This window comes from Leuciscus leuciscus, assembly GCF_965113295.1.
Source record: "Leuciscus leuciscus genome assembly, chromosome: 4".
Classification (NCBI taxonomy): domain Eukaryota; kingdom Metazoa; phylum Chordata; class Actinopteri; order Cypriniformes; family Leuciscidae; genus Leuciscus; species Leuciscus leuciscus.
In genome coordinates, this window is record NC_138728.1 from 47,837,927 (window position 1) to 47,861,815 (window position 23,889).

The 23,889-nt window shown below is 38.1% G+C and overlaps 1 protein-coding gene across 3 annotated transcripts in view; it reads left to right on the top strand.

The window, feature by feature from the left end:
• The window catches only part of LOC309496970 (NLR family CARD domain-containing protein 3-like), a gene marked incomplete at its 3' end in the record, with an annotated part of 84,485 nt that overhangs the window by 58,927 nt on the left and 1,669 nt on the right, over positions 1–23,889 (top strand). For all 3 annotated transcript variants that reach the window (XM_082167172.1, XM_082167174.1, XM_082167173.1), the window contains one exon: positions 23,843–23,889. In XM_082167172.1, coding sequence (XP_082023298.1) covers positions 23,843–23,889 — 47 coding nt within the window. The remainder of the gene's footprint in view (positions 1–23,842) is intronic.

The window sequence follows — 23,889 nt, forward strand, 5'->3', positions numbered from 1 at the left end:
TAGAGTTTTTTCTTCAAAATGATGTGAAAATCATCCTGCCCTTATCATTCACATAACACAATACATTGATTTAAATCTTGTAAAACACTTTTTGTTTGTAAAGACAATATGCGCAAGGGGCGTCAACAATTCAACAGCATCATGCATATGTAGTGGTTCACACCTGAGGAGACAATGGGGCCCGCATACTTAATGAGCCATTCATTCAGGTGTGTCACCTATAGCCACAAGAAAGAATGCAAGAGCTATATATATATATATATATATATTCTACCAAATGGTTTTTTTTTGTTTTTTGTTTTTTTCACAAATTTTGCTTGCAAATGGTATAATATCCAAGGAAAACATGTCTAGTAATTGTGCAGTTAATTCTCATACTGTATTTTCAGTTTTGGAATATGTATCCTCTCCCCAAATTTGTCAATAATAAAACACAATAAAAATTATTTAAAGAAAAGGCTTATATTTACCTTTTAAAATTTGTTTACATCTACCTTGTAAATATATTTTTTTATTAAAAAGGTTACAATTACAACAACAATTGAAGTGTAATCTTTCTTTGTAAAAACTAAAGTATACATTTTATCATACATATTTCAAAGTTAAGGATTCATTACTTCGAATATAGCCTACATTGACAAAACATACTATATTTAACATATTAGCAAAAATTGGCAAACAAAAGCTTATTTGAGGTGGCAGATATTTTACAGTAAAAATGTGTAATCTATCCAAAACTAATCAACGAAATGTTGTCTTTCATATGTCTGTAACATCGGTCTTTCGTTTTTATTATAAGGAATATAAATGTTAATTTAATACGTTGCTTATACAAATACATTTTATTTCAATACATTTCAGTCGATTTTTACTCAGTATAGCAAAATAGTTTGCTAAAAGCAGATCATTCATTCACAGAACCGCAATTCCTACTAGACCGATCTAATTCCTACTAGAAACGCAATTCAAATTTAAACCGTCTTTTTGCGAGTTGTGGTAAACAGCGCATCTCTGCCGTTCATTCATTCACACAGAAACGCGATTTACTTGAGAATGAAAAAAAAATTACTACAGTATTCCATCCGTTGCTCCTCGAAATACCAGCACTTCTGAGGTACGTTTTCCATTATTATTATTCCTCACAGCGCTGCGAGACAGTGTAAACAAGTGCAATGATCTGAATAAACTCGTGTTTTCTCGAGCTGATATGTGAGCGTTCACAGTTTGTATGGGATCGTCTCAGTCATTTGCGTTTGAATAGCGCGCGCTCTCCGTGGGCGGGGCCGATTAAAACGTAATGAGATGAGATGAGCTCGACTGGAATCGCTCTCTTTTAATACAGATTTCACAAGATGAGAATATTAGTTTTTTATATAAATTACTTCATTTAAAAGTGTGTCTGTATGCCTGTTTGACTGAGTATTCGCTCAGTTATTGTTCATTTTCGGACGCGTTTCAGAATGGACTTCACTGGCAGAGAGAAGGCAGAACTCGCTTCGTGTTTATTTTTCTTTATTTGGCAAAAAGCACAACACTTTGTTTTTATTGTGAGTATACACAAAAATAATACACATTTAACAGAATCGATTGATGTATGAAACTCCTACGGAAAATCAAAGTCAACAGAGTATTTATGAGTTTCTTTTACACTGATAAAAAAAAAGCGAGCTGGTACCGACCTCAGGGGGTTAAGGGAGTTTCTTACCTCTCATTTCAGTCTCCATGGCTGAGCCACCTCCCTCTGTGTGATGAGTTCTGCTGTTAACAACAACAACAACAACAAAAGTCAAGTTACTCTCAAGTTCCTTGTCATGAAATTGTATATAATTGGACATGGAAAATTCAAAGCCACTGTACCTTCAGGCCGAGCTTGCATCACAACAGACCCATCCAATTCTGGGCGACCGGCTGGTTTTCTGTGTGGTGTTGACTCAGATATGATATGATTATATGATATGATTATTGGTCAGTTCATTTATGGTAGGTTTCTTGCACATGGCAAAAAAACAACAACGTACATGCAGGTGGTGGAGGCAGTGACATCTGCTGACCTGAAAAAAGGCAGGAAGAGAAACACATCAGACCAGTCCCATGATATGCACCAGGTTGAATGTCAGTAGTTCCATGGTAGGAAATTTGACTCTGGTTTCTTAAATGCATGCATAAATGTTAACTTACAGACAGGGCTTCCAGACACACACTCCGTCCTGGAATGCTTTCTCGCTTGTGGAACACATTCATCTGAAATAAAAGACCAAACAATTTGTACAGATTGCAAAAAGAAAATTTGAATTGTGTAAATATTTTTCATTGTTTCATTTTTTCATTGCCTGACGGCGAATGCTACTGCTGACGCGGATGTTGACGTCACTTCTGTGAGTTGAAAAAAGCACGTAAAAGTCCTGGCAGAAAGCGATGCATAATAAATAAACTCCTGATGTACTTACAAACGTACAAACTGTTTGACTCAATGTCATGGTGCAAATGACCCTAGGTTGATTTTACTCCGGACCATCCCTTTAACGTTAGCTACCTAGCTCAGTGTTTCCCACACATAGACTAACGTTAATTCGTGGCGGTGCGCCACAGAATCAACACCGGCCGCCACATTGCGTTTCGTTATAAGAAAATTTACGCAATTTAAAACACGCAGCGTATTCATTCAGCTGCATTTCCTTTCCCTGCTCTCCCTCCGTCTCTCTGTCACTCACGCGTCTCTCTCACAAGCAATTTTTTGTCTCGCCAAAGCCTTATTTGATCGGTGAGTGATGTACATGACTGCTGCGCTTGCATATTACTGAAAGAACGAGCAGAGAGGCCCGGTCGCGCGCGCGCACCCTCACCGTCTTCAAACTGTCTTGCTCTCTCTCCCTCGCGCATATCAATCAAAATCAATTGAGAATTGACACGATGGTAAAAGATCGGAAGACCTAAGTTTCACGTGGAGCATTCGTTTTACTGCTGAATTACTGCTAAGTGTTGTGCTAAAAAAAAAAAAAACGTTTACGTTGCCTTATCTTCTCTGAAAAGCGTTCCGCACATTCAGATGACATAAAAAACACTTGAAATAAACAAAACAAAACCTATCCAATGATGAAATGTTTTCTGTGTTGAAAAGGGCTTAAGGTTAAACCCCAAACCCTTGCATTACAACCACAACATCATGAAACTGTAACGTATTTCACTTACTTTTTCGTGAGAATGTGAAGCTGTGTTGGTTGTTTTCCAAAACTTCCTGATAGTGAATGGTCAGGTCTACTACGTTGACTTATAATTTTTTTTCCAGCCAATCAGGAACGTCCGTGTTGCGTCACACGCCTTGACGTCAGGCAGCCTGGCCAATCTGCATTTTAGAGGGTAATTTTAAACTAAAATGGAGTGTGTTGCTCTCTCCGACACAGTGGTACTACCCACGTATAGTGTTTTTTTTTTTTCTCTCTTTCCTGCACTTAAAGGCCGTGTTGCAGGGTAAATTTTTCAACGAATTTGGGCAATTTGCTTGTTAGTAATAAACATTTAAACTGTTATCCATTGTATTTTATGTTGTTGGGTATCACAAAGCGGAATATAATACGAAAAAGTAGGTACTCTTACAGCGGTTTGCAACGATTCTCCTTTCCCCCACAATGCATTACATTACGTCACCTTGGGGAGAGAATTTACCAAAGCCCGCATTGAGAGTGATTAGAGACGATTGGTAGACGAGAGTATTCAGATAGCGCAGATTATAGATAAATAGATAAATACATAGATATAGATAGATAGACAGACAGACAGACAGACAGACAGATAGATAGATATAGATAGATAGGCTAGTATAGAGAGAGATAGGCAGACAGCCAGATAGCATAACGTTAGCATAGATAGCTAGCAGCTAGATAGATAAATAGATAGAAATATATAGTAGGTAGTTTGACATCTGGTCGCGGGGTGAGCTCGACTAGCGACCAAAACGCACTCACTTCCCTACAGCACAAGCTTTCCAACGCAGTTTCCATGGGATGGCACCGCCCACACAAGCACCTGCCAAACACAGCGACAGACACGCGGCGGCTACGTTTGCAATAGGGCTGAACGATCTATCGTTATCGTATCTATATCTAGATATGAACTTTAAAGATATTACTATCGAAAAAAGCAACGATATAGACCAGGGAACGACAACTGGCGGCCCGCGGGCCAAAACTGGCCCGCCAGCAATATTTTCTGGCCCGCCGGATTATTTTGGAAGTCCTAAATGCTGCACAAAACTCTTCCACTACTTGAGAAAAGCCGTAGTCGCGCGTGAAACACCCATAGGGAATCATGCGGCGCGGGATTACATTTTAAAGTATAACTGTATGTTCACACCGGACGCGAATAGCGCGTCAAATTCGCGCCTGCCGCGTCTAGTTATACGCTTGACCACTTTGTGTCCATTCGCGCGTCAAAAGATGGTAGCGGTCAGAACTCTGGTGTACTTTGGACGGAGCGGGCGGTCTGACTGACAATAGCCCACTCGCACTCCCGACATCTTTTGACAGCGTATCCGCACTTAATTCTGACCGCCTGTACACCTAGTTCTGAGGAGCTGTTTGGTAATGAAACCATTGTCAGTCAACAACATTCTTTTTTTGCAAGGATGTTTGAAATAGTTCGGCAGAAAATAGCCTACTTCATTTGTCAGTAGGGCAATATGATTTTCGTTTATGTTGCTTAGAAATTTGAGTGATAGGCTTTGTCCTATTTAATTTATGTTAGGCTATTTATATTTCATAATTTTTTTCTGTGGCATTTTTTTTCTCTGCTGACAGTACAATGTTAAAATAGCCTAATATTTATATTGAAACGAACACAATTTTTGTATAGCATTTATTATAGGCTACTTAATCTCATTCTTGCCGTTAGAGACATTTGAATGTGAGATTATGGAAACGAGATCTAAATTTTGCGGAACCGTCAGGTCGGGAAATAAAGCGGGTGAACACCGAGTGTATTTTAAGCGGTTGCTGAATAGAACCTTGTGGGAGCGGGACAGAAAAAAAACAGTCCCGCGCAGAACTCCTTAAACCTTAGGTGTGTATGTGTGTGTCCCGAATAAATAATAATAATAAAAAAAAGGAATAAAGTTCAATAGTCGGACTGTAAGCGAATGAGTATGATTGCTATTCACACCTTTATTAAAATGGCTGTAATCTGTTACCACAATAGTACTTGATCTGTTTAAAATGATTTCCTTGATATATGCCTAAGGTGTTAAATTAAAAATCAAAATGAAAATTTGTCTAATCCAGTAATTAATTTTTTCTATTTTTGATCTGAGCACAATCAGAATATCAGAAAACCCATTGTTATTCGTTTTTTCATTTTAGTTCAGGAAATAAATAATGGAAAAACAAGTCGTTTTTCATCTTTTTATTTTTGGTTTTAATTTGAAAAAACTATTGAACGAATGATCCACGGACGGTGACGGACCCATCATATTCCGCGATTATAGGCCTATATAAAAGTATTTAATTTGTATCCATAGGCCTACTCTGTGTAGCTGGACCGCCATCTACTGGCTAAAAAAAATATTGGCCCGCGGCCAAAGTTACTTGCCGACCCCTGATATAGACGATATAGATTTCCCCTCTCCGCGCTCGCCCTGCATACAACTCTGGCAGTCACAACAAACATCAGTTTTACGAGTGCCCTTGAATGCACCGCTAAAGCCAGCGCGCGCACACTACCAGGGACGTGGGAACTATATTGTGAGAGGGGGGGGCGGCGTTTCCATGGCTACGCGTCATTGCTTGTCACGTGACACAACGCAGCAGCAACAGCGCTGAATGAATGATGATCTGCTTTTATGTCATTTTTCCTTTTTTATTCAGAATATTCACAAATGTGTTAGCTATGGCATGAAATATATGATATTCCGATTGTCAAATACATGCAAGTGGAAGTATATTGTTGTTTAAACACCTTTATAACGATCGCGTTAGTTGAGCTGTATGCGCGATGGGCGCCGCCGTGTTAGTTTGTGCCGCAGACGCAGTTCAGAGAATCGGATCTGTTGGATTTACAACCTCTATGTTTACAATGCACTTTCAATGTTCCACCAGCTGCTGCATTTGTTATTTATTGTTAAAGCAGAGCTGCAGTAAAAGGTTTGATTTGTAATTTATTTTTTTGGTAATTGATGTTAATGTTGATGACTTGTTCTTAAAAATAAAACTATACTTTCCACATTTTTTTGTATTATGATCTTTTTATTTTTCTGAGAAATGCTTGGTTTTCACCGAACCCGTAGTCATATCGTATTGTATCGATATCGAGATATCTGGCATGAAAATCGAGATATGAAATTTTGTCCATATCGTTCAGCCCTAGTTTGCAACAACATTTTCATCGGAGGAAGAGATAAACGCTTAGAAACGCCCATATAGCTAGCATGATGCCTTCTATTTCTAGATGACAAAGACAAAGTTTACCAGTACTACGACACTATGACAAAGGTTACCGGTTATCTGAACTAACGTCATGATCACTGCCACTAGATATAAAGAAAACGTTGATTTTTCACTCGGTGCTATTCAATGACAGTAAAAAAAAAAAAGTGTCGTTATTGTGCACTGCTGCTCGTAGACTAGCTCCAGTGCTCATTGCTGCGTTGCTAAATGATAGCAACTCACCAGGACACTTCACCAACTCTCCACTCATTCTCCATAGTTCTAATACAGGCTGAGGCTACCTTTCCTCCACTTCTCCCCAACGTGACGTCATCACCGAATTGCGTAAAAAAAAAACGTTAATACCAAAAACTTAAAAAACTGGTCTTTAAGGACCATTTTTGAGACATTTTAAAAATGATATACATATCTTGAGTGATTTATGTACCCATTAATCGACAGTGGTGGTTAACCTGCAACATGTATTTACTGTTTAAATCAGGGGTGGGCAAACTTTTTGGCTCAAGGGCCACAGTGGGTTTTAAAATTTGACAGAGGGCCGGCCCAGTAGCAGATTATGAAACATGATCTCATGAAAGTGCGTATCTATACCACAAATTGTATTTCTCGTGCCATTTATACGGCAATTTTTTTTTTTTGTGCATATGCTACGCACTGTAAACCCCTTGGTTAGGATTAGGGGTGCGGAGTGCGTGCCTATTACACGCCATAAAGTGCGTATCATATGCACGCGAAAACTGCGTATCAAATGCACGCGAAAACTGAAAACACAAGATGGGCGATTTTTCTTCACATATTTAAACCCACAAATAAACACTTTAATTGAGAAAACCACATCAAAAGAAGCAAAAATATTTCTCAAGATATCAAACAAGGGTTTCAACTAGGGCTGGTCCGAATACCATTTTTTGAGCTTCGAAGCTTCGGTAGTAATGAACATCGAATATTCGAAGCTTCGGAGAGAGGGGGCTGAACATATTCTTCTCTCTTATAAAGGCAGTATTCCCTATGTGTCGGTATGTCCTTTGCATTTTGATTATTTCGAGAACCGTTTATCCAATCGACTTCACAGGCAGTGCAGTGTCGCATTTGGTGCAATATAGATGGACATGCGAGACGCGACACATTCAGAATTAATAAACTACAGAACAGCGCGAGCGGGAAGCGGCGCACCTCACGCCGGCAGGGCTTATTATGCTCCGATAACGGACACTGCACTAGAACGCACGCACACAGGTCTGTTAAATTAAGCAATACTTTTAAGGTAGTCTAATATTTTTCTGACTAACAAATTACTGACACAGTAGATTTAAATAAAGAAAAACGAAATTTAAATAAAGAAAAACGAAATTTAAATAAAGAATTAAATTTTGTATTTAAAACGAAATTTAAAATAAAGCGAAAAACGAAATTGAAATAAAGACAAACGAAATTTAAATAAAGGAAAAAACGAAATTTAAATAAAGAAAAACAAAATTTAAATAAAGAATACAATTTTGTATTTAAAACGAAATTTTAAATAAAGGAAAAAACGAAATTTAAATAAAGAAAAACGAAATTTAAATAAAGACAAACGAAATTTAAATAAAGGAAAAAACGAAATTTAAATAAAGGAAAAAACGAAATGTAAATAAAGAAAAAACGAAATTAATTTAAATTAAAAACGAGATTAATTTAGATTGATAATAACGGGTAAAAAGGCAAATACATTTTGTTTCTATTATTCTATTTTCCACAATGTCAAAGCAACGCAGCTTAACCCAAAACACAAGCTCAGGCATGCACTTCGGTCCATACAAACTCCACTGTTCTGCGCTCTAGCGAGAGAACACTCCCGTTGCTGGAACACTGGGGTCGGTTCAATTTCTAGCATGCACGTTTTCCGCGTGGCTCGAGCCGCGCCTGAGACGCATGTCTCACGCAGGCAGTGTGCAAACTCCAACCTGTTAACATGGGAGCCGAAATAAAAACGGACACGCCACGCAGCTGAGACGCTCACTCCACGCAGCCAGTGTGTCGCCGGCCTTATTCAAGCGCGAATGAGAACCGTTTCGCGGGGGATCCCAGGTGTGCAAAAAAAAAAAAAAACCAAGAAGAATATTCGAATGTCAAATTTTCAAATCGAATACAAACCCACCGAACGAATATTCGAATATTCGGGTCCAGCCCTAGTTTCAACCTCATACAGTGCATAAACGCATGAAAAATTGTTTCTTTCTCCAAACAAAAAGGGCAACCTTCAGTCACTTCAGAATTTATCAAGGAGACAAAAGCATTTACTGCAATAGCACCATGTAACACTCTCCACTGTAAATCCCCAGTTTTTTTGACTAATGGTGACTTATACAAGGCTCTCCATTCTGGTTTTTCATTGACAGCAAGATTGAGTTTATTTCGCCAAGGTGTATCACACTTGTTGTCTAAAAGTTTCTTATTAAAAGCTTTTACACAAACCTTGTACAGTTCTTTCCCAAGTGCAACATGTGAACCCACAATCATTACTTCTTTACAATCCAAAAACATACTGTTGTATTCTCCCAAAATGGGAGATATACCCAACTTCGGAAAAGGGTCTTTACAATCAGGATTTATTAACCCCTTTGAGTATTGATCCAACTGTTCTGTCTCTTCCTCAGTAAGAGCTGATCTCCAGTTTTCAAGAGCTTTTGCTACTATACGGCAGGATTTGAGTCCCAAATACTCAGCAATCGCGGTCACATTCTTAAAAGCAGATCCCGCTATTTGATGTAAATGATCAACTACTGTCAACTTGGCATTACACAAAGTCCTTTCTGGCATGAGGAACGAAATCTCACATAAGTCCAAACGTGAGCCACAGATCAATGGTTCTTGAAGTAACCAAAACAGAGAAGCAACATTGCTTTCCCTATTTTTCTTGAATAGAGACCAGACTTTAAATAAGTTGCGATAAAAAACTGGAGAATTAGATAGTTTTAATCTTTGAGAGTCCAACCAGAACAAAGTTTTGTCCAGTCCAAGCCCTACAATATTCCGAAGGATTGCACAAGCAGCTCCCATCCAACTCGACTCTGAAGAGCTCTGTAAAAGTCTCTGTACATATTGCAGACGAAATGCAGCCGTTCGGCTCTGCAAGTGTATCAAACCAAGTCCTCCTTCATCTTTTGATAAATACAGAACACTTTTTGGTACCCAGTGCATTCGGTCCCAGAAAAAATCTATTAACATTGACTGGATTTTCAACAACACATCCACTGGGGGATCTATACAGGCCAGGCGGTGCAGAAGTGCAGAGGCAACCAGACTGTTGATGATCAAGATTCTTCCTTTATAGGAAATTTTAGGGAGTAAAAACCTCCACTCCAGTCGCCCTTTGACCTTTTCAACAACATTTTCATTTCCTAAAAAGACTCCTAGATATTTAAAACCATCTCTTGTCCATTTTAGACCATCAGGAACTCTTGGTTCACCTTTTGGCCATTTTCCAAATAATATGGCTTCACTTTTTTTCCAGTTAACCTTTGCAGAAGAAAGAGTCTTAAAATCATCCAAAACCTTCAACATCACATTGACATCATTGGGTTCACTGATTATGACAACGACGTCATCAGCGTACGCTGATAACTTAAAACCATTAACACAATTTGGGATGCACAATCCACACACATCAGTTCTTAGTTTATTTAACAGGGCAGGGCTCCAGACTGGGCTCCAGGGCTCCAGACCCACCAAATGGTCGCATTTTGCGACCAAAATTTGAGAGTGTGCGACTGAATTTTTCATCCAGTCGCACATGTGCGACCAGTACATTTGTTTTGTTTTTACACGTTAAACGGAAGGGGCGCGTCAATGAATCCGGAATGTGTGGCAGGCCAATGGGTGTGAGAAGAATTGGGAATGGCCACTGTAACTGGCTAATGTGTGGAGGGGGAGGGTCCTAGAGATAATCGAGCGCGCGTAAACGTCCGTGGGAAGGAGACGGAGACAAATATCAATGTCACAGACACAGCCGGATGATGATTCAGAATCAGAGGTTTGTGAGGTGATAAAGGCCCGAACCCACCATTTTCGGGAAGACTGGCTGCGAGAATTCAGCTGGTTGAGGTACTGTAAGGAGACGAACTTAATGAACTGCGAATGTTGCAGTCGCTATCCCAGAACTGCGGGGAAAACGAAGTTTGCAGACAGTGCAGGCACTTCGCAGTTTAAACACAATATGCTAGTTAGACACATTCTCAGCCTCAAGCATAGAGTATTCCGTGACATGTTAATAAATCAAAACAAAATGAAAGCGGAAAAAAACTGCGCTACTCATTTCTGCGTCACGGACCGTTTAATAGTTCGAACCAATAATAGACAGCGCAGAGCTTCTCTCGCCAGTCGCGGGCGGATCTCGATCACGCAACACCGTCACATCGTGGACATCCAGTGAAGAAATCCATTGAGTTCGCGACAGAATTAATAACATCGTTGCGAGATCCAGTGAGAAACATTCAGATTCAACGCAGAATTCTCTGTTATAAACCATATCAGATCAAACAGCGCTAACGTGGAAACCAGGAGAAACATGTGCCATGAACGAACAAGTTATAGAAGGCTTTAGGTCCACAGATCAGCAACATTCACCATGGATTTAATGTAGTAACACTAACTGTAACGGTATACTGTGGTTATAACAGTAGCCTACACATATCTTTTTCCAGCACTTCAAAACTATAATATCATATTTAAATGTTATTTTTAATGTGTTGACCAAAACATTTTTTGTTCAACCTTTAAAGATTGTCTCTATTTATAAAACTAAAAGTTTCAAGAAGTAGGAAAACTCACACTTATTTAAAAAAATAAATAAAATTAAATTACCATTGTAAACATAGCTGCTGAGGGCGCTTATTGGCTATTTTCAATCCCTAATATCTATTTTGTCACTCATTTTGCTATTGAATTAATATTAAGACATTATGAATGATAATAGTTCAAGTTAATTTTATCTACACCTCAAATTAAGCTCAGTGCTTTGTCATCCCACAGTGCTACCAGATACTTTCTGTAAAACTTAGTGCCGCTGCCCTCAAATGTTAGTCTGGAGCCCTCTGAACTTAAAATAAAACTGCACATTGTAATTTCTGTACGTTAAGTCTATTTATTATCAAAGCATTTGTCAGTAATACAGTTATTTTGGGGGGAAATGTGAATAATTGCATTGCAAGGTGATTTAAGATGTGCCCCTAAATTTTCTGCTTGCGCTCCTAAAATTTTAAGTCAGGGGCTACAGCGCTCCTAATAAAAAAAGTTAGTCTGGAGCCCTGCATAAGTCACCATTAATCTTTAATATACTATCAACGCCACAATACATCATTTTAATCATTGCAATAAAATCTGAACTAAAACCAAAGGCTTTTAAAACGTTCCATAAATATATATGCTCGACTCTGTCGAAAGCCTTCTCTTGATCGATTGATATCATACTAAAGTCTATGTCAAAAATGTTTCCACAGTCTACAATGTCTCTGATAAAAGAAACATTATCAAAGATTCTTCTTCCTGGGACGCAATATGACTGATCTGGATGAACAATAGATCCAGTGACTTCACCCAATCTGATAGCTAAAGCTTTAGACAATATTTTATAGTCATTACATAATAAACTTACTGGTCTCCAATTTTTTATGTCATTTAAATCTCCTTTTTCGGCAATAAAGTAATAATTGCCCTCCGGCAGCTTTGTGGCAGTTGTCCATTTACCAAACTCTCAATAAAAACTGTTACCAATTCTGGACCTATTTCTACCCATAAAGATTTATAAAATTCAGTTGTAATGCCATCAATACCTGGTGCCTTTCCATTTGCCATTTTTTTAAGGGCATTTTCAAGCTCAACTAAACTCAAAGTTTTACTAATTTCCTCATTTGCATTTTTAGTTATCTGTGGTAAATTTTCAAAAAAATCCAAATTACCGTCTTGTTCTTCTGAAATTTCACTTTTGTACAAATCTTTATAAAAATGTACAGCTCTTTTTCTAATATCTGAGGGATTTGTCAAAAAAAAACCTTTTTCTGACCGCAAGGCATGAATAAACTTTTTCTGACCATTCTTTTTTTCTAAACTAAAAAAGAATTTTGAAGGAGCATCCATTAATTCTGCCCTTTGGAAACGTGATCTAATGATAGCACCTTTTGTTGTACAACCTAGCATATCGGCTAACAAATTCTTTTTCTTTTTAATGTGTTCTATATATGTGGCATCTTTTGTGGACTCTGCAAGCTCCTGTAGCTTCATCAACTCTTCTTCTAACACACTCATTGAGCTATTTATGTCTCTTGTGGCGTTGTGAGTGTATTGTTGACAACTGTTTAATTTGTATCTTCACAAAATCCCACCACTGCTGCAAAGTTAAGAAAGAAGCTTTCATAGATTTAGCATTTGTCCAAAACTCTTTAAAAACTTCTCTAAAAAGAGTGTCACATAATAAATGATTGTTAAAATGCCAAAAAGCACTTTTTGATTTCACAAAACTTTTTGCTATCACATTTTATCAAGCTGTGATCAGAAAGACAAACCGGACTAATTGAACATTCTCTAAACATACTTAATTGATGCTTAAAACCATAGAATCGATCAAGCCTTGCCAGCGATAGCTGATTATCATGAGCGTGAGCCCAAGTGTACTGTCTCTGTGTACCATGGAAATTTCTCCATATATCAATTAAGCTATGAGTCTTTTTCATTTGAATTAGCCTCTTTCTTGACTGCATATGTGGTTCAACATGATTTCGATCTATGACATTTTCAGTGCAATTAAAATCCCCTCCTAACATTAACAAATCATCATTGTTACAATCATTTAAAACATCATCCAAAGTGTTAAAAAAAAGTCATTCTTTCCAAAGCTATAGTTGGAGCATATACACAGACAAAAACAAAAGAACTATTTTCAAATACAGCTTTGATCTTCAGCAACCTTCCTTTAATTGTTTTCTCTACATTGTATGAATAAGGAGTAAAGTTTTTAGAAAATAACACCGCAACTCCGCCACTCAATGAAGTAAAATGGCTTAAAATCGCTAATCCATCAAATTCTTTAACCCATTCTACAGCGTTTGATACATCACTATGGGTCTCTTGTACGAACAACACATACATTTTCTTATGTTTCATTAATTCAAATACTTGAGCTCTCTTCTTAAAATCCCTTGCTCCGCTAACATTCAAGGAAGCAATATTTATTTCCCCCATAAAGGATAAAAAAAGAGAGCAAAAGAAATAATAAAGCCGTAAAAGATGCATCATTTTATCCATTCTGGCTGGATTCACTGGGCCCACCTGACTGACTACTTAATTTCGTAAGAATTTTCTTAAGACGGTAAACCTCTTGATTGGTGAAACAACTTTCACTTCATATCTCCTTAATATCTCCAACAGTATATGTACGACTAGAGAAACCACTTTTGGGAAGACTAACATTCTGACATGTAGCTTTCGCTCTCAGTGTCAGTCTGGCTCATGTGAATACCATCTGTTCTTTTTGCTTTTTTATCAGCAGGGCATTCCAACAACTTTCTTTTTTGGGGGATTTAAAAAAAACATTCTTCATCTTCCAGACCAGAACCCCCATCCTCTGGGTTTACCCTAGCCTCATCTTCACTGTTACTACCATCATCTGAATCACGTTCTGCTTGTTCTATCCTCTGGGAACTTATTACCTCAGCTGCAGCTTCAACAATTTCTTTTTCTATAGTCTCAGAGACACTCTCCACCATTGTTGGACCCACCGACACCCTACTTGGACCCGGCATCTCCTCAACAACTGTGGCGATTTCACCCTGCACTTCAATTACATTTTCTGAAGCAACAGTTGATACTTGTGTTATTCTCTCTTTTTGGACAAGCACGGATCAGGTGTCCATTTTCACCGCAACCAAATCACCTCATTGTATTAGTAGTGGCATATATCACATAATTAAATTCTTCATGCCGAAAATTTAGAGTCAGATAAAGTTCCTCAACGTTATCTTTCAATACAATGTAAACATAACGCCTGAAAGACACCACATGCTTCAACAAAGATGACTTGCTTCCAATTGGGATCATTTTAATTGAAGAGACCAGTTTTCCATACCTAGTGAGCATTCCAACTAAAACTTCGTTCTTAATAAACGGCGGCACATTAGATAAAGTTACTCTCTTAGACGGCGTAGAAAGAGGCAACACTGAGGTAAAAATACCACCAATCTCTACCCCACTCTCCACTAACAAGTTCGCCAATTCGATCGTCTTAACAAACAATACAATCGCGTTGTTCATTCACGACGCCGACAAAACATTCTCATGACCAACTACTGCACTCACCGCTAAACTACACTCCTCTATACTTGCAGTAACATCAATTTTCACACCATGACGCCTCGTTAGAAACTCCAAAGTCTCCGCACCTGGAGCTGCCATTCTCCCAGCACACCGACTGGGAGTAAAAACTCCCCCAAACAACCACCTCCCTCACCAATATTACCTAAACCTCAATATAAATGACTAAAAACAATTACTAAAGATAGAAAAAGGTAGAAAAAGAGTTTTCAAACACTCGTACCTTCAACGCCGTCACATAGAGGTGGGCGATACTCCAAATTTCGGTATCGATCCGATACCAAGTAAATACAGGGCCAGTATCGCCGATATCGATACCAATACCAATACTTTTTCGTTTTAAAAGCATGCACTTGAACTTATGCAATTTCCTGTGCTAGAGCAGTGTGTCATGATTTATGAGGTGAATGCATCATTAATATGCTAAATCTGAATACGTTTTCATGACTACTAAATATTTTGTGATTTGTGCTCTCAACTCGCCTGTAATTATTAGTCAGTGACTTTTACAAAACTACCCTAATTATAGTAAAAGTACTATTGTACACTAGCCTACTGTTTAAAAGTTTGGGGTCTGTAAGATTTTTTATTCTCTTCTGCATTTATTTGATCAAAAATACAGTAAAAACTGTAATATTACAATTTAACATAGGCTATCTGTTTTCTATGTCATACTAAACTGTAATTTATTCAAGTGATCAAAGCTGAATTTTCGGCATCATTACTCCAGTCATGATGATAATTCATTTTAATATGCTGATTTACAGCTCAGGAAACATTTCTTATTTTTATCAATGTTGAAAACAGTTTCATATTTTTTGTGGAAACCATGATGCAGAATTATTTAATGAACACAGTTGAACGAACAGCATTTATATGAAGTAGTTTTTTTTTAACAGTGAAAAACCCTTGACTGTCACTTTTGATCAATTGAATGCATTGATCCTTGTTGAATAAAAATATTAATTTCATTAAAAAAATCTTACTGACGTCAACATTTTGAACCGTTATATACACTTTTGCTTTGTTTATTAAAAAAAAATAGCTTTGTTTCCCAAACGCACTGGTCCTGTGAGCTCAGCGAAGCACCAGCATCGAACGCTCTGTGATGGATTGGTTTCGTCTTGTATCCAGATGACTAGGAGAAAAAGTTCTAGCCTACACAATTATCCGCTAACATTCGCTTATTTTTCCACTTAGAAGCTTATTTTACGCACTGAATTGCGTGCTAAATTAATAAAAATTACTGGTAAAAAAAACCACACATTTGGATCGATATTTGTATGTGAGGATCGATCCTTTTCGATATCACGTCAGTATCGATATATCGATACTCAAGGATCGATCTGCCCACCTCTATCGTCACACACTCTCCATCCACGCACCTCACTCACTCAACGCATGCGCGCACACACACACACACAGAGAGAGAGAGAGAGAGAGAGAGAGAGAGAGAGAGAGACAGAGAGAGTGTGTGTGTGTGTGTGTGTGTGTGTGTGTGTGTGTGTGTGTGTGAGAGAGAGAGAGAGAGAGAGAGAAGTGTGTGTGTGTGTGTGTGTGTGTGTGTGTGTGTGAGAGAGAGAGAGAGAGAATTTTGAATTTTAACAATCCTTTTATTACAAAAATCACAAAAACAAGTCACATACTTTTCAATCTAATAAAAAAGTCTTACATCAACACTTCTGAGATAACCAGTTCATTATCAACTAATGAACACAGCACATCATCACAGCACCACTCAATTTCAAAAATATTCAATGTACTCATTAGTTTATAAAAATTAAACTCAATTACAAGTCGTGATTTTACCATTTTTTAAAAAGCTGTTATAAGTTCTTGGTCTCCTTTCTGTTCAATTTTATTTCTCCTAGTTATATAAATGGCTAATTTTGCGATACCAACAATAAAATTAAGCAATTGACATTTTTATTTTTTCTTAATGGTATACATACAACCAAGAATAAAATCCTGCTTCGTAAAACATACCTCAAAAGATTCAAAAAGAAGCTCTAGAAGACTAAACAAAAACGGAAGTCTGTTACAAAACATAAAACAATGAAACACAGTCTCCCTTTCATTGCAAAAAGGACCATTCTCACTAACATTTGGGTTCAACATTGCCACAAAAGAATGAACTGCTATTGCCCCATGGAGTATCCTCCATTGAAGATCTCCAACTCTTTTAGGTAACGGAGGTTTGTACAGAATCCTCCACACTGGTTTTGTTTTTTCAGTGATCTCTAATATGTCTCTCCATACAGTATCACTTCTATTTAACCATTTAATATTCGGCACTTTCACAATACTTCTGTACAATGCTTTCCCTTTAACTTCAAAGAAATCAATTTGCACATCAATTTCCTTCTTCAACAAGGGATTAATGTCATTAAATGAAGAAAGATCAGGTACAATACTTATATCTGGGGAAAAATCTTCACAATCTGGAACTATGCATTTCTTACTGTACTCATCAAGTAAAAATCTTTCTTGTACATTCAAAGCCCCCTGCAGTTTATCTAAAAAACGTTTAATGTATCGTGCAGACTTTACCTTTAAAAAGGCTGAAACTGCTTTTACATCATTAAAATCAGGACCTGCCTTATTTATAATGCGTTTCAACTGTAGAGATCCACTTCTGTACAACAAACCCTTAAGACCTGGCATTTCGTCACCAGATACATCAAAACGTGCTCCGCACACAATGGGCTCTTCGAGTAACCAGTACAGGGACATTAATGGTTCCATCCATTGAGGCTTAAACAGACTCCATATTTTAAAGAGACTTCGATAGAAAGCAGGAACTCCACTAAAATCAAATTTTTTAGAGTCCATTAAAAACAAAACATTGTCCAGGCCAAGTCCACTTATTCTTCGCAAAATACATTGAGCCACTGGTCTCCATACCAGTCTTTCAGATCCTAGAATAAACTTCTGCAAAAACTGAAGACGATAAGCAGCACATCTACTTGACAAATGCACTAGACCGTGGCCTCCATCTTCTTTAGCCAGAAACAAAACGCTTTGAGGGATCCAATGCAAATTGTCCCAAAAAAAGTTCACTGTTTCTGTTTGAATTTTTGCTAAGAGACCAACCGGAGGATCAACACATGCCAGTCTATGCCACAGGGAAGAAGCCGCAAGATTGTTGATAATGAGTGTGCGTCCTTTAAAAGACAGCTGAGGAAGCAACCATTTCCATTTTTTCAAACGTCCAGTTACTTTGTCTGCCATTCCTTCCCAGTTCTTCTGCATGAAGGCTTCATTGCCTAAGAAAACACCAAGATACTTCAACCCATCTTTTTTCCATAATAAGCCTCCTGGTAGAATGGGATTTCCTCCTTCCCATTTTCCAATCAATAAAGCATCACTTTTCCCCCAATTTACAACTGCTGATGAAATATCCTTAAAATCATTAACAATCTGTCGTAACATTTCAACATCATCACCATCATTTATAAAAGCAATTACGTCATCAGCATATGCAGATAAACGGAAAGCATTGTTACACTGTGGCAATGTTAAACCCTTTAACTTATTTCTTAACATGGACAACAGTGGTTCTATAGCCAGCACATATAACAGCCCAGACATGGCACAACCTTGTCGAACCCCTCTCTGTACATTAAAGGCAGCACACAAACTACCATTCATTTTAATCACACTCTCAATATCACAATACATTGTTTTAATCATATCAATAAAATGTGAATTAAAACCAAAAGCTTGTAAAGTATGCCACAAATAAAGGTGTTCTACCCGATCAAATGCCTTCTCTTGGTCTAGAGAAATAAGGCCAATATTTATACCAAACAACTTTGAAACTTCTAAAACATCTCTAATTAAAGTGATATTATCAAAAATCGATCTATTTGGTACACAATATGTTTGATCGTAGTGTATCACCTTCCCTATTACTTTACTCAATCTTGTAGCTAATGTTTTAGATAGGATTTTATACTCTGAACTAGGGGTGTCGCAATATACCGGTGTTGACGATAATCATGATTTTCAAAGCATGAAATATCGACATCGTGTTAATTTAGAGTGTGACAATATACCGGTATTGGCGATAACCACAATGTTTAAAATGATTAGGACTCTTATGATAACATGACACGTAAATACTCCAGCGCCAGTACCTGGTTGACCTCTCAGGTGGCAGTATTGCACCCGCTGACACCTGTCAAATAAGAAGACGACGCAGCGCTCGTCCGCGCCCGCGCAGCTACAGTGGAACACTCTGTCCACACCCGAAAAAAGTAAGCTCGCCAGTATTAAGAACAGAGTTCTTCGGCTTCAAAGAAAACAGCACCTTAAAGGTGGTCGCACACCGGACGAGAAGCGCAGCGCCACGTCTTTAAAATTCGAACACATTCTCTATGAGTGTAGGCTACACACACCGGCGGCTGCGACGCCCAGCAACGGCTCAGGACCATGTTCAAAATCCTGCCGCGACACAGAGCGTCATTTACATCGTTTTATATTAAATTTACATTATATTTGTCTCAAATCATCGTAAATGATTTCACCCTGTGCTGCAATATACATTTAATTTTACATTAATTTACAGAAATCAGCTGCTTGAATGAAAATGGCTGATGTTATCGGATTTTCAGGTGATATTCTCAATTCATTCAGTTAACGGACGCTCTGAGGTAAAGTGTTCAGATCACAGACTCAGCAACTATTATTTAATTGTACAGTGCAATCATAACATAGAACAGACATTATCTCAATTCCATAATGTCCTTAAACAATGATATTGCTGGCCATAAACTGACACGCGCGTGCGTGTGCGATACCTCGAGTTGTCATAGACGCGACGCAGCTATTATTTTACTAGTCATGGAATGGGAAACGTGACATTAACTGTTAACAGGGGGTTTCTGTGTTCATATATTAATAAAGGGTGATTATTAAAATTAAGAACCCCGTTTTCTTTACTCATCTTATTTTTGTATTTGTATTTGCACTTGATTTTTTTAATTCAAATCTGCTATCTGCATGACTTTATTGGCGCCGGTGCAACAATAGGTTTAAGAGCTTTTCAGTTCTTCAGGAAACCTTCAGACAGTGTTTTGCTTCAGTTTGAAACCAGATAAACTTCACATGCTTGTCTTCCTTCACAAGAATGTGCCATAGATTGAGTACGCAAGAAGTAAAAAATGCATGTGCCTTGTCTATCAGTATCCTTATGTTTGATAACTACCCGAAAAAGATTCTATAGATATCGCGATATATCGATATCGTGAATTCTTTTGGCCACAATAACCGTGGTGTGAAAAATCTAACATCGTGACAGCCCTACTCTGAACACAGGAGAGAAACAGGCCTCCAATTTTTTATATTTTGAAGATCACCTTTTTTGGGCAATAAAGTAATAACTGCCCTTCTGCAACTAAAGGGAAGAACCCCATTAGTAAGGTTTTCATCAAACACTACTAAGAGATCTTCTCTTAAAATGGGCCAAAAAGTTTTATAAAATTCAATGGGTAACCCATCAATCCCGGGAGATTTCCCATTCTCCATGCCCATCATTGCTGTATAAAGTTCTTGCTCTGTCAGAGGTAGTTGCAAACTTTCATTGCTCTCTTCATCAAGTTTTGGCAGACCTTCAAAAAAACTACTAATAGTCATCTTTTCATTTATCAGATCAGCTGTATATAATTTTTTATAAAACTGTACAGCAACTTCCCTTATCTCAGAAGTCTTAGTTAATTCCTGTCCTGTATCAGAGACCAAGGAATGAATTATTCTGCTTTGACAATTTTTTTTCTCCATACTGAAGAAAAATTTGGAAGGTGCATCCATTTGTGTAATATTCTGGAAACGTGAGCGAACCAGCGCTCCCTGTGCCTTAATGTCCAACAGGTTTGCCAATAAAGTTTTCTTCGATGTCAGAGCTTCAATGTGTTCTTTTTTGCCTGTAGATGCAGACAAACTGTACAAATCAACTATCTCAGCCTCTAAAGTATTCAATGATCGAGTTATTTGTCTTGTAACATTAAGAGTGTATTGCTGGCAGAAGTTTTTAATTTGTATTTTCCCGCAATCCCACCACTGTTGTAAAGAGCTATATAAATACTTTTGTTGTTTAAAAACATCCCAGAAAAAAGTAAAGGAATCTTTAAAATGGTTATCATCAAGCAAAGACGTATTAAAATGCCAATAGGCACTGCTTGACTTCACACAACTTACTAATACAGAACAAAGAACCGCACTGTGATCTGAAAATCCTACAGGATTAATTTGACAAGATTTAAAAATATTGAACTGGTGCAATGAATTATCTTTACAATGAACCCATGTGTATTGCCTTAATTTTTTATGCATTTTTCTCCATATATCACAGAGATCAAAAGTTTGAACAAGTTGCTTAATAACTCTTTGAGATGCAACATGCGGTTCTAAATGATTTCGGTCTACTTTATCATTCTCGGTACAGTTAAAATCTCCCCCCTAAAACTAAGAAATCATCTGTATTTAGGCTTTTCAAAGTAGTGTTGACTAGATTTAAGAACAAAACTCTTTCCACTCCACTATTAGGAGCATAGATATTTAAAAAAAAAAAAATTTTTTTCAAATTTAACAATAACTTTTAAAAAGCGACCTTTTTCAATTTCAACAGATTCAAAAGATACTGGAGTCATATTTTTAGAAAATAAAATTGCAACACCTCCACTTACAGAGGATTTGTGACTAAGAAAAAGTTGACCTCCCCACACTCTTTTCCAGTCCACCTCATTTCTTTGATCACTATGCGTTGACATCAACAGACTTCTGATTTATATATTCATACAACATCATCCTTTTACGAACATCTCTAGCTCCATTTAAATTGAGAGTTCCAAATTTTAGCTGACTCATAGTTTTATTTAGGTTCAACAAGAAACTCAAATGGGAAAAGACAGAGATTATGCATATGGTAAAAAAAAAAACAAGCTTAGGGATTTAAACCATGGCATTCTTATCATCTCTAGGATTTTGTTTTTTTAACTTGTTTACAAATTTCCGTAAACGATACACTTCAAGATCTACGAAAGCCCCTTCTTTTATCAAATATCTGGTGTCCTTCACAAACTGTGCACTATTAGGAAAATAATCCTCAATTTGCACGCCTTTTAACCCTTTCGTTTCCTGAAGAAAAACACGAATGTCTTCAGCTTTGTACAAAACATTTACTGCTTCATTTTGAGAACAAGCAGAAAACTCTGAACACACAGAAACACAAGAGTCAGAATCATCATCGTCAGAAGCTATGATTTCATCTTCAGCAACGTCATTTATTTTGATTTGTTTACTGGTTTTATCGTTTCGACTCTTTCTTCTTTTAATTGGAGTTTTGAAAGTTGATTCAACTTCCATATCCAATCCACAGTCATTCAATCTCAGATCTTCCTTTACAATTTCTCTGTCTTGTTCTACAAGCACAGAAGATAATGTACTCAACCCCACAGCACTATCTGCTGCCGCGGACTCCACCACAACACCTCCATCATCAACAACAGTAGAACACGACGCCCGCGCCTCCGCGCTGTTCACTCCCTCGAGCGGCTCGATCGGTCTAATCGCGGGATTCACCGCTGCACTAGTTTCGGACGCGCTAGATTCATCAACAGCGCTCCCCGCTTTACCTGCATCAACCTGCTCTGTGTTCGTGTTCATTTTATCAGGGCAATTACGACTAAGATGTCCGATTTTCGAACAACCAAAACATTTCATCGTCGTATCGGATGATGCGAAGACAGCATAATCAAAGCCTTCAATTTTAAATTTAAAAACCAGGTCAAGTTCATCCTCGCCATTCTTCAGAATCATAAACACCTGTCTCCTAAAAGACACGAGATGTTTCACTAAAGGCGATTTACATCCAAGCGGAATTTTTTTGATAGGAGAAACTATCTTTCCATATCGTGACAATTCCTGCACAATCATCTCATCTTTCACAAACGGAGGGACGTTTGAAATCATTATTTTCTTGGCGGGAGTGCTCAGAGGAAACACCGGCGTGAGTGAACCTTTGATTACAACACCATTTTGCACTATTTCATTCGCCTTCTCAATAGTGCTAAAGAAAAGCACAAACGCATTATTCATTCGCGAAGCGGACACAATGTTTTCATGACCCACAACGTCTCCTACAGCCAAACAAACATCTTCCACTTTAGCGTTTGAATCAATTTTTACTCCATGCCGCCGAGTTAAATTTTCAAAAGCCATTGTGTTTGGAGTCGCCATGCTTCCAGCAAAAATGCTGGAAGCAGACTATCCTCACAAAAACCAAGAAAAACACAAACAAAACACAAATAAAAATACAAAACACTTACAGGAAAAAAAGTAAAAAGTTTGGAAAAAAGCACTCTCACCGGCCACAGTCGGCAACCACTCACATCCACACTCACCACGCTCCGCCCACTCACTCCCAGCATGCAGAGAGAGAGAGAGAGAGAGAGAGTGTGTGTGAGAGAGAGAGAGAGTGTGTGTGTGTGTGTGTGTGTGTGTGTGTGTGTGTGTGTGTGTGTGTGTGTGTGTGTGTGTGTGTGTGTGAGTGAGAGAGAGAAAGAGAGAGAGTGTGTGTGTGTGTGTGTGTGTGTGTGTGTGTGTGTGTGTGTGTGTGTGTGTGTGAGTGAGAGAGAGAAAGAGAGAGAGAGTGTGTGTGTGTGTGTGTGTGTGTGTGTGTGTGTGTGTGAGAGAGAGAGAAAGAGAGAGAGAGAGACAGTGTGTGTGTGTGTGTGTGTGTGTGTGTGTGTGTGTGTGTGTGTGTGTGTGTGTGTGAGTGAGAGAGAGAAAGAGAGAGAGAGTGTGTGTGTGTGTGTGTGTGTGTGTGTGTGTGTGTGTGTGTGTGTGTGTGTGTGTGAGAGAGAGAGAAAGAGAGAGAGAGAGAGACAGTGTGTGTGTGTGTGTGTGTGTGTGTGTGTGTGTGTGTGTGTGTGTGTGTGTGTGTGTGTGTGTGTGTGTGAGAGAGAGAGAGAGAAAGAGAGAGTGTGTGTGTGTGTGAGAGAGAGAGAGAGAGAGAGAGAGACAGAGATAAGTGTGTGTTTACTGATTCACTGTGTGTTTTGTAGTGTGGATCATGGAGGAGAGATCAGGATTACAGCAGGACCACGAAAAT